This window comes from Ammodytes marinus (genome assembly GCF_949987685.1).
Source record: "Ammodytes marinus genome assembly, chromosome: 13".
NCBI classification, from domain to species: domain Eukaryota; kingdom Metazoa; phylum Chordata; class Actinopteri; order Uranoscopiformes; family Ammodytidae; genus Ammodytes; species Ammodytes marinus.
In genome coordinates this window covers 23313292-23327872 of record NC_137217.1, presented here as the reverse complement: position 1 = coordinate 23327872, position 14581 = coordinate 23313292, and the positions used below count along the sequence as shown (strand labels likewise).

Sequence of the window (14581 nt, the reverse complement as noted above, 5' to 3'; positions counted from 1 at the left end):
TGTGTTGAGTTTGTTGCGAAAACATGTGAAGACAAATAAAGATAAAAATGGGGAATTTCTTCAGGGGTTGGCTGCCAGCACGTCTTCGATCCAGTAGAGGAACTCACACACTTTCACGTAGACTCCAGGGTATTCAGGGAGGGCACATCCCTGACCCCATGATACCAGGCCATGGACCTCTCCATAACACACCAGGGGGCTGCCAGAGTCACCCTGATAAATACAGAGGGAATGAGTGTGAGCAGGTATGCAGTGATTCATTCTTACACATACACACACACACACTCATAGAGATCTGTGAGGCCAGTTAGTCTTTAGAAGCAGAAACTCACATTGCATGCGTCTCTGCCTCCGTCCATGTATCCGGCACACATCATCCTGCGTGTGATCATGCCAGGATAGGATTTTTTACAATCCTCCTCTTCAATAACGGGCACGTCCAAACACTGCAGACGGGCTGGCATGTTCACTGTAACAGGGAGGATAGAGAGAGCCACAAAAACATGTGAGACTGTGTGAGACAAGTAGTAGGCTACTGTAGATACAACATTTTATAGGAAAGGGCTGGTGATGTTCTTTTTCCCACTTTCAACAAAAACAAAACAATAATATCAATAATTTCCTTTATGTTACTACTGACTCTTAAATTACTGAATATTAAACACGATTGTAAATTAAGCTTTTCATGGGATTTGTTGACAAAATGACAAATACAGAATCTCAGCTGACCTTTCCTTTAAGTCTGCCATAAGGGGCCTTAGCTCAGTTTTAAAATAAGTTAAAATCACATTCTATGCTACAAATTCTACACAAAATGTCCTCTGCACACTTTAGCTGTACAATTGAAATTGTTATCTACAACTCACCCTCTTCACCCATGGCAGTGTTTCCCCAGCCAGACACGGAGCATTGATGCCCACCAACTACGCACCCTGTGGCCAATGGGATGGGGGCGACTGCCTCGGTCACCTCCACTGGGTGGAAGAGCTTGATCAGCATGATGTCATAATCCAGAGTCTGGTAGTCATAGCTGCACGTCGAGAAATATTTTATTAGATTTAGACTTCAACCGTTTCTCTGCTTCACTCAATGAACGAATCTGGTGATTATGAACTCAGGCAAAGGGAAGATGATTCTCAGAAGTGATGGTTCATTTTGTTCACTTACTCAGGGTGCCAGATGATGGTGTCAGTCTTCATGAGCTGCTCTGTCCCTTCAGACACTCGCACATCGTGTTCTCCCAGCATGATCTGCATGGCATAGGGGCTGAAAGAAAAATGTGGAAGTATAAAAAAGCTCATTGTAAATAAGTCATTTTCTCTATTTTGCAAAGACCTTGCCTCATTTATTCTTAAACTTAACAGATGCTCTTCAATATGGTCCCAGATTCGAAAGCATTTCGTCTTTTGTATCTATTTTGGTCTGTTAGTCTCAAAGGAAAATTCTTAAAACTCAAGTTAAGGCAACAAGAGAGAATAATGAATATAATATATCCATGAATGCATACTTACTTATACCAACAGTGGGCAACGGAGAGCACCCACTGCTTGTTGATGAGCACCCCACCACAGAAGTGGTAACCATAGTTAAGGGAGGCCATGTATGGACGAGTGTGAGGCTCACACTCCTGCCCGCCAATGATCCTGCCATCTTCACGCGGAACTGCCGCTGCCGCTGACACACACACACGCACACACACACACACACACACACACGCATGCACGCACACACACACACACACACACACACACACACACACACACACACACACACACACAGTAAGAGGTGGAGGGTAGAAAAAAGAGATATGTTTAAACACAACTTTCCATCATATTTTTGAAAAGGTTAACATTAAAGTAAATTTGTACTGTACTGTAATGTAATGTCATTAATTTGGCCATATACAATACAGCTGTGTGTATAGCCATGTGTATCTGTGCATGTGTCTTTACCAGCAGCTCCAACCATCAGCAGTATAGCCAGCAGTGTCATGGTGTCAGGTGGAATATCAGAAGACACCTGGACACACCCCGGCTCTTATTTATATCCCAACGACTCTGCTGTGCCGTGCCGATTCTCCCCCTCCACTCCTCCCTCTTTCCATTAACACCTTCTGTGTCTCACACTCTGTTTTTACCTCTTGGCGTCAACCCAAATCTATTCTCCTATCATGCTTATGCTTTTCATGTGTGCACACTTCTGCCGCATCGTAGCACACCCCCTGCGGTTTTCTCATCCGTGCACCTTATTTATACATTTGAACCAAGGTCTCCAGACACTTAACAGCTGTTTAGGGTTTTTTCATCGGTCACTCATTATTGGCACACTTTAATATAAAAGACTGAAAACAGTTATATAACTGTTGTAAAAACAAACGTGAAAAAACAGGGTACAGTAAGGAAATTGCAGGAATAATTGTTGTTTCTAACCAAAATATTGGTTAAAAGATTGGCAGACATTTCTGAATCATAGTTTGGGTTCATCAGAAAAATATAAAATACATACGTTTGCTGTTTTACATACTAACGTCTGGTTGAATAAAAGCCAAGAGAGGTGAGAAAAAAATCATCTGTGCGCTTAGAAAGCAGACTACTAAAATAACCTGCTGTATGCTGTTTTTCATGTTCTGTGTCAGGCAGTAATCAATTAGCTTTGAGCTCTAATGAGTGCAGATGAAATCTTTCTATTCTGTTGTACTAAACCAACAAGTAACAACATGATATGACGGGTTACAATAATTTGTTTAGTTTTTTTTCTAAAAAAGAGAGTTACAAATGTCACCCATAAAAAGAATATAGCTACACATTTATTTTGGTGATAGGCGCAGAAATCTACAATAAAAGGCAGTTACACATGTGTCACCCATTAAATGAATAGAAATTATAGGTGCAGGAAACCCCAAAAAAATAGCTGTCCAAAACAAAGCACACAAAACACTCCCCTTGGCCAAAAACATCCATGATGTGGTTCACTTATTAACAGAAGGGATAAAAGTGGCACATAAGAAGATTAGATAATTTTTCATGGCAGGGTTTGGGCCAAGAGGAATGGACAGAGATTCGAAAGTGGGTGGGTAGAATTGGGTGTGGAGGAGGGGGGGAGGAGGAGGGGCAGCATGGAAAGACACAGTGGAGTTAAGGTATAAATGCAGTGAGTGGCAGATCCTTCACCTCCAGTCTGGTCGAAGGAAGGCTTCAGTCAGCCACAAGATGATTGGTCTGATTGTTCTCACACTCCTGGGTGCCGCAGGTAAAGCACATCTGCAGTATGTACAACTGTTTTTAGGGCAAGACAAAAATAAATAAAAAAGAACTGCAGCTATGATGAATATGAACCATCTTTTATTGCTTTATATCACAGCTGCAGCCCCTATGGATGACAAAATTGTGGGTGGGTACCGGTGTGAAGCCCACTCTCAACCCTGGCAGGTGTCACTCAATGTTGGCTACCACTTCTGCGGCGGCTCCCTCATCAACGATCAGTGGATCGCTTCTGCTGCTCACTGTTGGCAAAAGTTTGTATTACATTCAAGGGTTTCTGTATAGGCCTATGTAAGTGTTCTTTGTTGTTGTTGTTGTTTTTTGTTTTTTTACAAACTTATAATGTCTTTGTCTCTGTTCACAGCCCCTTTGCACAGATTGCTGTCTTGGGTGACCACCACATCTGGGAGAACGAGGGCACGGAGCAGTACATGTCGGTGGATGCCATCTACTGGCATCAGAGTTACGACTATCAGACCCTAGACTCCGACATCATGCTGATGAAGCTGGCACACCCGGTCACCTTGAACAAGTACGTCAAGCCCGTGGCGCTGCCCAAAGCCTGCCCCGCAGCTGGCGACATGTGCACAGTGTCTGGATGGGGGAACATCTACACTGATCAAGGTGAGATGCACCTGATCTTGACATAAAAACAATGTGCTCATGATAAAAGGAATATTGATTCTGCAATGAACCAATGGTTCCTTAATGTTAATGCTGAAATCAGCTAGGAAAAAAAAGTTTCACACTCATGGTCTTCTGTAGATTTGTGCAGTTTTGAAAGAAAGCCTTTTAATTTTCTTGATTACTATTACTAAGCAGGGTCTCCCACTGTCTTTTCTCGAGAGGAGACCACTTTAGCTGGTTTTACAAAAATTATCAAACTTTTATGAAATAAATACGGAAGAGTAGAGGCCATTGTACACAGCAGATGTCATACAAAGACTGTGGCTATTGTTAAGCGCGTCATTTACTAAATACTTATTAAACATGAGGTAAGGTGCATAAAGGTATTGGTGGCCAAACACCTGTAGGGCTAAAGATTTCCCTTGGAAAAATATTTTGTTTGTGAATTAAAACACTACAACTAAGCTATGTTGGATGTAAGGTGGCAATATACAGTCTTTTTCAGTTCAAGTCTATTTTTTAAACTGAAAGCTTGAAACGTAGCTTGGATGCACTGTGCCAAATGATCAGTCCGTGTAGTGCTAGATGTATGACCTTGACGGTTCCTAAGATTTAAGTTAATTTGAAGGCTAACACTTGTTTGATGGCTGATTTCTCACTTTTGTTTTTTCTGTCTTGCAGTGTTCAACCCGTTTCACCTTCAGTGCGTTGATGTCCCCATTCTGTCCGACAAGGAGTGTGAAAGCTCATACCCTGGAAGAATCACTGACCGCATGGTGTGCGCTGGATACCTGGAGGGAGGCAAGGATTCTTGTCAGGTATTTTCACACATAGACACAGCACATCAAATACACCTCTGTGGTTTGTGACTAAGAAAAATTGTATTGGAATAAGATGGAAGGCAATGCATGCATTTTCCTCTTCTTTCTTTTCCTCTTCCTTCTGCCCAGGGTGACTCTGGTGGTCCTCTGGTGTGTAATGGGGAGCTGCAGGGTATTGTTTCTTGGGGTGATGGCTGCGCTCAGCCCGACGCTCCGGGCGTTTACACCAAAGTCTGCTCTCTGATGCCCTGGATCAACGAAACTCTGGCCAGATATGGCTAGGCTGTGATCGCACATCAGAGAACAACATGAGAGAGTGGTGAAGAGAGAGAGAGAGAGAGAGAGAGAGAGAGAGAGAGAGAGAGAGAGAGAGAGAGAGAGAGACAGACAGATTGAAATTGAAGGAGACAGTGGCAGGAGGTGGTGGTGGGAAGTGTCAGAAGGAAAAGCAGCAGGAGAGCGGCTGAAAGAGAGAGAGAGAGACACAAGGAGAAGTAGTTTGAAAGAGAGAGAAAAAGATACGACGGATGTGTTTAGTCAGGACACGATAAATAAAACCTATCATTTTGTGATGCATCAGTGTGTTTATTATTGCTGTTCTGCTGCATCTGCTCCCAGTACAGATGCTCTTGGGCTCTATGTTACTGTAAGAAACACATGAATAGGCCGTTTCAGTCCCTTCAAACACATAATGCTAATGTCAGAGCGAGGTAACTATTCACAATTGCATCAGCTGGTGAGCAAACCCAACATATCGTATGTGAATGAGCCTTTTCTTTCACCCATATCACCATAACCATTACTCTATAAGGTTTCCATAAAAATATCACATATATATTGCTTTAATCTGATAGTAAGTGATTTTTACCACTTTTTGTTGGTGCACATGAATACTGCCATCACTTTGATATTCTGTCTCCTGAGTGCAGAATGCTATATTATGCACCTGGAGAAGAAGGTCACAGTTGTTGCAATGCCACATTTATCAATGCCAGTATATAGAAGAATATGAAAAGGAGTTGGACTTCCATTGAAATGTGTCTGATGAGCTTCAGGGCCCAGATCTTGGTCACAATTCCTCACAGAAAGACAGAACTGTTTTTTTTCAGCAGAAAGTTTCACTTATAATCTCTAACAGACTCAGTGTTCCTTCATTTTTTTTCATTACAATGGCTTTCAGCAAAAGCATTTTATTTCTTGACAATATATATTTATACTCTCAATGTCTTAAATGATGGAAGTGTTTTCAAAGGTTGATGTCAACATTTTCTTAAAATCATTTGGCTTTAGACATGAACAAAAGTGAGAAAACAAAGGTCATCTAATTCCCTTTTCGAGCAATTAACATGAAGTGTGAAATTACATTTCTTCATGGTGTGCTGGGGTTTCAATTATGTGAGGTTCTTCATAAATGTTAAGTTACTTAACGCTTGGCATACAAAATGGGTACAGATGCAACACAAGTTTGAAGTCACATATTTGTGATTGGTCATCGGAAGGTATCAATCAGAATTGGAAAAATAAATAAAGAAAATCATTAAACTTTAAACTACCATCGCCATTCTGAAAAAAATAGGATGCTAAAACTAAAATAATTTTAAGTCGTTATCATGAAAAGAAATGTTCTGCCAAAATTGCATTGTTTTCTTGTCCAAGAAAGTTTAGTTGCAGTATTTGGTTGAAATAAAAAACAGCCATCAGCAGTCAGTAAATTATGCTGAAGTGATGGCACAGGTCTTGTTTGACACCTTTGCAGCAAGCAACAGACTGAAAAGCTTGAAAATAAATTGATAGAGAGTTGCACAGTAATGTTCCCATCTGTTCTCTGCAGACAAAGAAGATTTCAAAGCACTCATATTTTGTCCTGAAAATGTGAATTGTTCATCATTATTACAGTGAAGATACAGAAAGAGATGAGATGATTAAATGGAATGTGACATAGTCCATGAGCCAGGGGGGTTGATCGGTATCATTTTGGGGACAATTGCTATCATGGTTTTTTGTCAAGGTATAAACCCCTAGTACTAGAAAAATCACGATAGCAGTGACGGGTTGGTAGCGAAATCACTTTTTTCAGCTCATGAAGTTACTAACCCCCTAAGATAAATTGCGTTTTTTGGATCCGGTGTATATCTGGTTTAGTCTCATGGTAGGGATATTGTTGATATTTCATAATATGATGCTTGGTATCACTGGAAAGGGGACCTTTGAGGCTTTCATTTAAGCCCAATACTGAATCTGTCTGACAAACACAGAGGTCACATGACTTCTTTAAACCAGAAATATAACACATTTTCTCACAAGTTCCGCCGAAACAGTATGCTTTCTTTCATTCCTGTTGAATGAAAGAACACCAGGGACACAAAACTCAACAACTTCAGTACTCAAGGCACTCTGATGATTCAGAAAATGTATAATATACCCATACTATTTATTTGTGAGAGGTGATTATGAGCCTTAAATTAGACTTGTGCAACCAGTACAAGTCTTCAAAATAGAATGGAGTGGATAGAATGGACAAATAGGGAGCCCTATTAGTCCAGCAGATATCTGAATGCATTTAGCTTTTTTTGATACAAACATGAGCTCTGGCACACTGTTAGAGCATGCCCTAAGGAAGATTTTTGGCTATAGGGCCATCGCTAATTTATCCTATGGTTGCTATGGCAATCATTTTTAAAAATGGCCGCCATTTGCTGTTATAGTATCTTGTAGCTTGGGTTGTAGAGCACCTAGGATCTTGATTATGGTGTCTAATCCTACATTTTCAAGGATGAAAAAGGCAGTGGTGCTATTTCAAACATGCTAGAAAGTGCCCAACTTCATATATCTGGCATTCAGGGAACAAAATTATGGTAAAACCTTCAAATAGTAGCGGAGTTATGCATATTTTCATGAAATACAGAATCAGTTCATGAGTTGTGTGCTGACCTTATATGCTTACAAGTAAATATCTATTTCAAAGCCTGACCAATACATCGGTTTAGCCTGTTTGATAGGTGTAATTGCTATTTTATCCATGTAACCTACTCTGAGTAATTCAACATTGCTCTAGGTTCCGAAGGAGAAAAAAATTAATTAATTAATAAAAAATTACCACAATGAAAGTACCAGGCAAGGTAAGTTGCAAGCAGTAACTTTTACTCATAAAGTTGTAGGTAACACCCAAAACACATATGCATATTCATCATTTGAACATACAAAATTGGCCTAATTCTACTTGTACAAGAATGAGGAATGCTAAACTACATACAAACATATCTGGCATTCAGGGAATTAAATCACAATAAAACCATCATCACATTTATAATTGTTTCTGAAAACACAGTCCACCAGAGTGGCAAAGGGAACTATACTGAAGTGCTGCCTTGACACATTAGCAATGTCCACTGCACCACTTTTTACATCCACAGCAGAGGAGTTCGCGACAGGCCTGGGTCCCTTCTGGAAGTGTTGTCCAACCATCATCTGTCCCTAACAGTGACAAGCTTGATAGGCAGCTGTCTTGTGTACTGAATCAGTGCTGCTAGTGTTGGGGGGAGTCCCTCAATTGATGTTCCTTTCTGGGTGAAGAGCTGCTTCGTGCCTGATTGACAGATCCCTGGCTGCTGGTGCGGTCATATAGCAATACAACAAATCGCTCCAGAGGCTCCATCCAGTTGTCTATGGAGTCAGGTGTGGCAGCAAAGGCACAGAAAGTTATAGTGACATCTTCAAAGCTCCTCCATGTAGCCTATGCAGTTTTCTTACCCCTGCCACCAAAAGATGACTCTGTGTCACATCCAGTAAAGGCATGGAACCCCGGCAAGGCGATACATCGTTCTGGACCTAGTGCCCTTGCCATCTTGTGAGCTGCTAAATGCCGAAACTCTTTCCAGCTCCAAAGGCAACCCACAGCTCATTGATGTTGAGAGAGTGGGCTGCAGTTCCTGCCAGCACTAACACATCTTTGTCAACTGTGCGTATTGATACACTGTTATACCCTTCCTTCACAGCATCTCCAAGGTGCAGTAGGATGCGGGTATCAGCCTTCTCATGTGTGAATGGTGCAAGACCTTCTACATCTCGAGGCTGAGTGCAGAGGACTTCAGCATGATGGGTGCTAATCACTTTTTGTTCAGTGTTGAGGGATTTCAGGGTAACAAGGAAGGAGAACAGTTCAGCCTTGTTGTCATCAATGCGAAAAAACTCTGGCCAGTTTCCAGGAATGGCACTCGACGGCTCAACTCTTCTACAAACTCCCCTTCCTCTCTTGCTGCGTGTTTTAGGCCTGTAGACTGTCAGGGAACTATTGATCCCACACAACATCCACTCTGTTGACATGCTCCAGCTTAGACAGGATGTATGGTGAGAACACCTTCTGTGCATATTCAGAAAAGGTCTCAGCAGCACCAGGTCGTAGCATGTTCACGAGAGCAGCCCCATCAAGTATGTTGACCTGTACTATGGAGTTGGATTTGTTCTGTTGTGATGGAATCAGGTTCTCCAAACAGCCCACCAAGTCTTGGTTCCAGTTCTTAGCTTGCCCATTTGTTACGATGCCGGCGGACACGCCTGGTTTTCTTGTAAAACAAACTCAACCAGACTTCCATCACACATCTGGGATACAATATAAAGCTGAGAGAACTGGGAGCAGTCACTCTTCAGGGATGAGAGCTGTTGGGACCTGGACTTCTCTCGGACTGGAGGCCGGCTGAATAAAGGGAGGCTGTTCCTTTTGATGGGATCTTTGACTGCTAAAGTAAATAACCAAGGCACGATCTTGGTCAGGGCATCTATATAGAGCTGGAAGTTGGCCTCTCTTATTGATCAAACATATATATCATTAACTCTATTTCCAGCTGCAGGACAATGGACCAGAAGTGGAATGGGGGACATGACAAAGCTCTTTCACTGCACCAATCTTCCAAGGACATAGGATTATTTCCCTCCTCCTGGTCATTTATGTAATCAGTGCAAGCCCTCTGCAGGAGAAGATATAGGCTGCTGGCTGTGACCTGATGAGCAAGGCGGGTGGGTGTCACGTGACAGGCTTTCAGAAAGGAATCGGCTGTCCCTTTTGTAGCAACTCCAGCTTGCAGAAGTGCTCTTGTCCACCCGCTACCCTCCAAGATGTGTCATCTTTATGTGGAACCCACCAAACATGAGAATAAAGTTATCTTCACCATGAGTTGCTGGTCAAGTCCACTGGATTTGTTTTGCCACTGCGTACAGAGGTTGATCCAGAGTGTTGATTGTTACCTGACCAGGACTAAGAATCTCCACTGCCTTCTTCACCACATTCAAAAATGGCGAATCATGGCGACAAGATTTGGCTTGGTCATAGAAAAGGGGAAGTAGAGAAGTGAATGTGACACTGCTCTTTGGTATTGCATTTGGTAGTTGAAGGCATGCGTGGTATGCAGCCCATGAGATGGGTTCATCCCCTTGGAGGGTGTCAGTGGCCAGCACAGTTTTCATCTGCTCGAGCCACTTGTGAAATAAACAAGTGCAGTGGGTGATGCTGTATTTATTCATTAGGGCTGAAGTAGTTTCATTAGTGTGATAGTAGTCCTTGTGTTTAACGGGCACAAGCATACTAGTAAAATGTAACAAACCTGTATTCTTTCTGCATGGCTTGAGGCATCAGCTGACAGTCTACTTTGTTGGGACCCTCAACCTTTGGTATAGGTATCCATTTGACTACTTCACACATCCTTTCCAATAACTGTCACAGGACCAGTTACAGACATTTTAACGGAGAACCACTGACAGTGGATTGATTAACCGGAAGTGATCACAAAACAGACCGACTAAAAGGACTATTGACAACACTCATTTATTTTGAATTGCCCATATTTTTATGTTCAAATGATGAATATATGTGTTTTGGGTGTTACCTACAACTTTATGAGTAAAAGTTGCTGCTTGCAACTTACCTTTGCCTGGTACTTTCATTGTGGTAATTGTTTATATCACTTAGCTCCTTCGGAACCTAGAGTAATGTTGACTTACTCAGAGTGGGTTACACGGATAAAATAGCAATTACACCTATCAAACAGGCTAAACCGATGTATTGGTCAGGCTTTGAAATAGATATTTACTTGTAAGCATATAAGGTCAGCACACAACTCATGAACTGATTCTGTATTTCATGAAAATATGCATAACTCCGCTACTATTTGAAGGTTTTACCATAATTTTGTTCCCTGAATGCCAGATATATGAAGTTGGGCACTTTCTAGCATGTTTGAAATAGCACCACTGCCTTTTTCATCCTTGAAAATGTAGGATTAGACACCATAATCAAGATCCTAGGTGCTCTACAACCCAAGCTACAAGATACTATAACAGCAAATGGCGGCCATTTTTTAAAATGATTGCCATAGCAACCATAGGATAAATTGGCGATGGCCCTATAGCCAAAAATCTTCCTTAGGGCATGCTCTAACAGTGTGCCAGAGCTCATGTTTGTATCAAAAAAAGCTAAATGCATTCAGATATCTGCTGGACTAATAGGGCTCCCTATTTGTCCATTCTATCCACTCCATTCTATTTTGAAGACTTGTACTGGTTGCACAAGTCTAATTTAAGGCTCATAATCACCTCTCACAAATAAATAGTATGGGTATATTATACATTTTCTGAATCATCAGAGTGCCTTGAGTACTGAAGTTGTTGAGTTTTGTGTCCCTGGTGTTCTTTCATTCAACAGGAATGAAAGAAAGCATACTGTTTCGGCGGAACTTGTGAAAAAACGTGTTATATTTCTGGTTTAAAGAAGTCATGTGACCACTGTGTTTGTCAGACAGACCCAGTACTGGGCTTAAATGAAAGCCTTAAAGGTCCCCTTTCCAGTGATACCAAGCATCATATTATGAAATATCAACAATATCCCTACCATGAGACTAAACCAGATATACACTGGATTCCAAAAACGCAATTTATCTTAGGGGGTTAGTAACTTCATGAGCTGAAAAAAGTGATTTCGCTACCAACCCGTTACTGCTATCGTGATTTTTCTAGTACTAGGGGTTTATACCTTGACAAAAATCAGTATGAGCCTTTGTCCCCAAAATGATACCGATGGCCCAAATTTGGGGCCCTGGCTCATGGACTAACAGGGAGAAAGACTATATTTGATGAATGACTAAACGTAACATTTTCTTTACTTTAAGTATCTATAATTGATTTATTCATAATTCAAATGCGGAAATGAATATGAATTATTAATTGGCAACAACCACAGCAGACATCCCTCCTCTAATGAGTTGTGAGTGAGACTTTGAGTAGCCTAATGTATCATCATGTAGGCTACCTGCATGCATTCCACAGGTCCTTTGAGCTGCATTTTGAATCCATTCAGAAATGAATTTATGGTGACACTTTACAATAAGGGTCACAAAAAGTGAGTAGTTACTGAGGAACGAATGAGGAATGAATAGTTAGTTACTGACTAGGTTGCGTATTTCCCACAAATACGCAACACGAATACGCAACAAAAGATACTATCAACATGACATGACAACAAAATTGTGTGGAAGTCAAGGTGTTAGACTTTATTGACTCAGATGGAACATGGCTGCACAGTGTTTACAATTCTACAACAATACTGGAGTTAGAATGATAAAAGAGAACGGCAGCGGAGCAGATGATGGTTGCAGAATGAGCCTTAATAGCTTGCCATGGTGGTCTCCAGCCATTCGTTGAACAGGCAGACCTGGAAATGGAGACAGAACACGCTTTGTCAGAACAGACAGCCAGCAGCAATCATGACCAATTTTAACTGAGCTTTCATAATGAGAGTTTATCTATACTAATATATATTTTAGGTTTACCTTGGCGTAGACACCGGGGTGGTCCCTCTCAGCACATCCGTAGCCCCAGGACACAACACCCTGCAGCTCACCGTTGCACACGACGGGGCCACCGGAGTCACCCTAAAAGTGAGAGAGAGATCAAGAGAGAGAGGAAGTTATTTTGATGAATTTCAATATTAAAATGTGCCAATATTCTGGATAAGCAACTGAGATGCACTGGTTTAAGACAACTTGTTACACACCTGGCAAGAGTCCTTGCCTCCCTGCAGGTATCCAGCGCAGAACATGGCGTCGGTGATCATGCCGGGGTAAGAGTTGTCACAGTCGCTGAAGGACAGGATGGGGATGTTCAGGCACTGCAGCTTGTTACTGTCAGCGGCTGGAGAACAAGAGGGAAACAGAAGAGGTTAAACTGGAGCTACACTGCAGTAGAATCCTACATGTTGAGAGCACAGTGCAGGAGATGTTACTCACAGGAGCTCATGGTTTCGCCCCAGCCAGAGACGGTGCACATGGTGCCAGCGGGGGCACAGCTGGTGGGCAGAGCCACGGGCTGCACTTTGCTGTTGAGCTTGGCGGACTTGCTCAGCTTGATCAGCATGATGTCGTTGTTGATGTTGTAGGAGCTGTACTGGGGGTGGCGGATGACGCGGGCGGAGCTGATGAACTGCTCGGATCCCTCATTGACCCTCAGGTTGTGCTCTCCAAGACGCACCTCAACACGGCTGAAAACAATCGGAGAAGCAATGGATTAGTGGCAAAGATAGACAAAAAGTTTTCTTAAGTGATATCAGGAAAACACAAGGAATGTGCTTACGACTTGTAGCAGTGAGCAGCAGACACAACCCAGTCCTCGTTGACCAGGGAGCCACCACAGAAGTGGTAGCCAGAGTTCAGAGACACCTGATGGGGCATGGAGTGGGCCTTGCACTCATACCCTCCGACGATCTTGTCGTCCTCCGTGGCAACTGAAATCACACATATCATCAATGAGTTAGTAATTTGCTTTAAGTACTCTTTGCCACCAACCGGTTTCTTAGAATGCAGAGGGTCACTTTGGGCACAGTGCAAACCCTCATACTCAAAGGGTTAGAGATCAATCAGCCATTTTCAAACTCTAAACACTCAATTTATGGGGATGATGTTGTTTTTATGAACAAAGTTCAGAGTGTTGGCAGAAAGGAAGGCAATCTGCAGGGAAAGAGGTTCACACTCACAAGCAGCTCCGATGAGCAGAACAAAGACGAGAGACCTCATGGTTGCTGTATGATCCTGTGATGACTTCACCTGGAGCCTGAGGTTTATATCTACAGTCAGGAGAGCTGCCCTGCTATCCACCCTTCCTCATTGGTCACTGAGGAGCCAATCTCTGTAGCCTGATGTTTGGCTAAGGTTGAAAAAAGAAAGTGCATATGTAAGGATGTGTGTCTTGTCAGCAAATTTGGAAGGGAACATATGGATATGGCTCATATTTGCTCCTTTAATGTAGATTTATTCATGTGTTATAAAAATACTTATTCAACATAATATCCAAATAATGTTTAAGTTTAAACCTTGCTTAAAGGTTGAAGATGCTTAACAAATATAAAAGTAAGGCATGAATGGCACTGTGAATATGTATTGTGGATGTATTTTGTCTTGTGTCATAACTTTACATGTAATATGTTTAACATACATAAATAGCAAACGATCCGTCCCATCCACTCCATAGGGAGTTTGAACTTCTTCCCTCGGGTAGACGTTACAGAGTGCCAAGGGCAAATCGTAACATTTTTAAAAATTCCTTCACTCCTAAAGCGATTGGGGTACTGAACACCATGTCCCGCTGATGTGTATACTGCCACTGCTGTCCTGCTTCTTGCCCTGAAGATGTCTGTGTGTAAATGTTGTTGTTGTTGCTTTTGTTGTTGTTGTTGTTGTGTTGTCCTGCTTGTTGTTTTTTGTATGAGACCCAAGACGAATCTCCACACCGTGGACAATAAAGATTTAACTAACTAACTAACTAACTAACATACAGGAATTAATTATAGCAATAATATTTACAATAACTATCAAACAAATTATTAAAAACAAA

The 14581-nt window shown here is 41.9% G+C and overlaps 3 protein-coding genes across 3 annotated transcripts; 1 reads left to right on the top strand and 2 right to left on the bottom strand.

The window, feature by feature from the left end:
* Nucleotides 1-60: 60 nt before the first annotated feature.
* LOC307259047 (trypsin-like) lies at nt 61-1992 on the bottom strand (the record flags this gene model as incomplete). Its single annotated transcript, XM_080038768.1, has 6 exons — nt 61-213; nt 333-469; nt 867-1030; nt 1168-1266; nt 1512-1674; nt 1953-1992. The coding sequence occupies 6 exons, from the start codon at nt 1990-1992 to the stop codon at nt 61-63; spliced, it is 756 nt and encodes a 251-aa protein (XP_079894894.1).
* Nucleotides 1993-3209: 1217 nt separating this feature from the next.
* LOC307259674 (trypsin-2-like) lies at nt 3210-4990 on the top strand (the record flags this gene model as incomplete). Its single annotated transcript, XM_080039618.1, has 5 exons — nt 3210-3249; nt 3361-3514; nt 3625-3884; nt 4569-4705; nt 4838-4990. The coding sequence occupies 5 exons, from the start codon at nt 3210-3212 to the stop codon at nt 4988-4990; spliced, it is 744 nt and encodes a 247-aa protein (XP_079895744.1).
* A 7369-nt stretch (nt 4991-12359) lies between these two features.
* On the bottom strand, nt 12360-13831 carry LOC307259048 (trypsin-1-like; the record flags this gene model as incomplete). The annotated part of the gene is made up of 6 exons (XM_080038769.1): nt 13725-13831; nt 13325-13475; nt 12982-13232; nt 12750-12886; nt 12526-12627; nt 12360-12407 (listed from the first exon to the last, which is right to left on the bottom strand). The coding sequence occupies exons 1-6, from the start codon at nt 13762-13764 to the stop codon at nt 12360-12362; spliced, it is 729 nt and encodes a 242-aa protein (XP_079894895.1). The 5' UTR covers nt 13765-13831.
* Nucleotides 13832-14581: the final 750 nt, after the last annotated feature.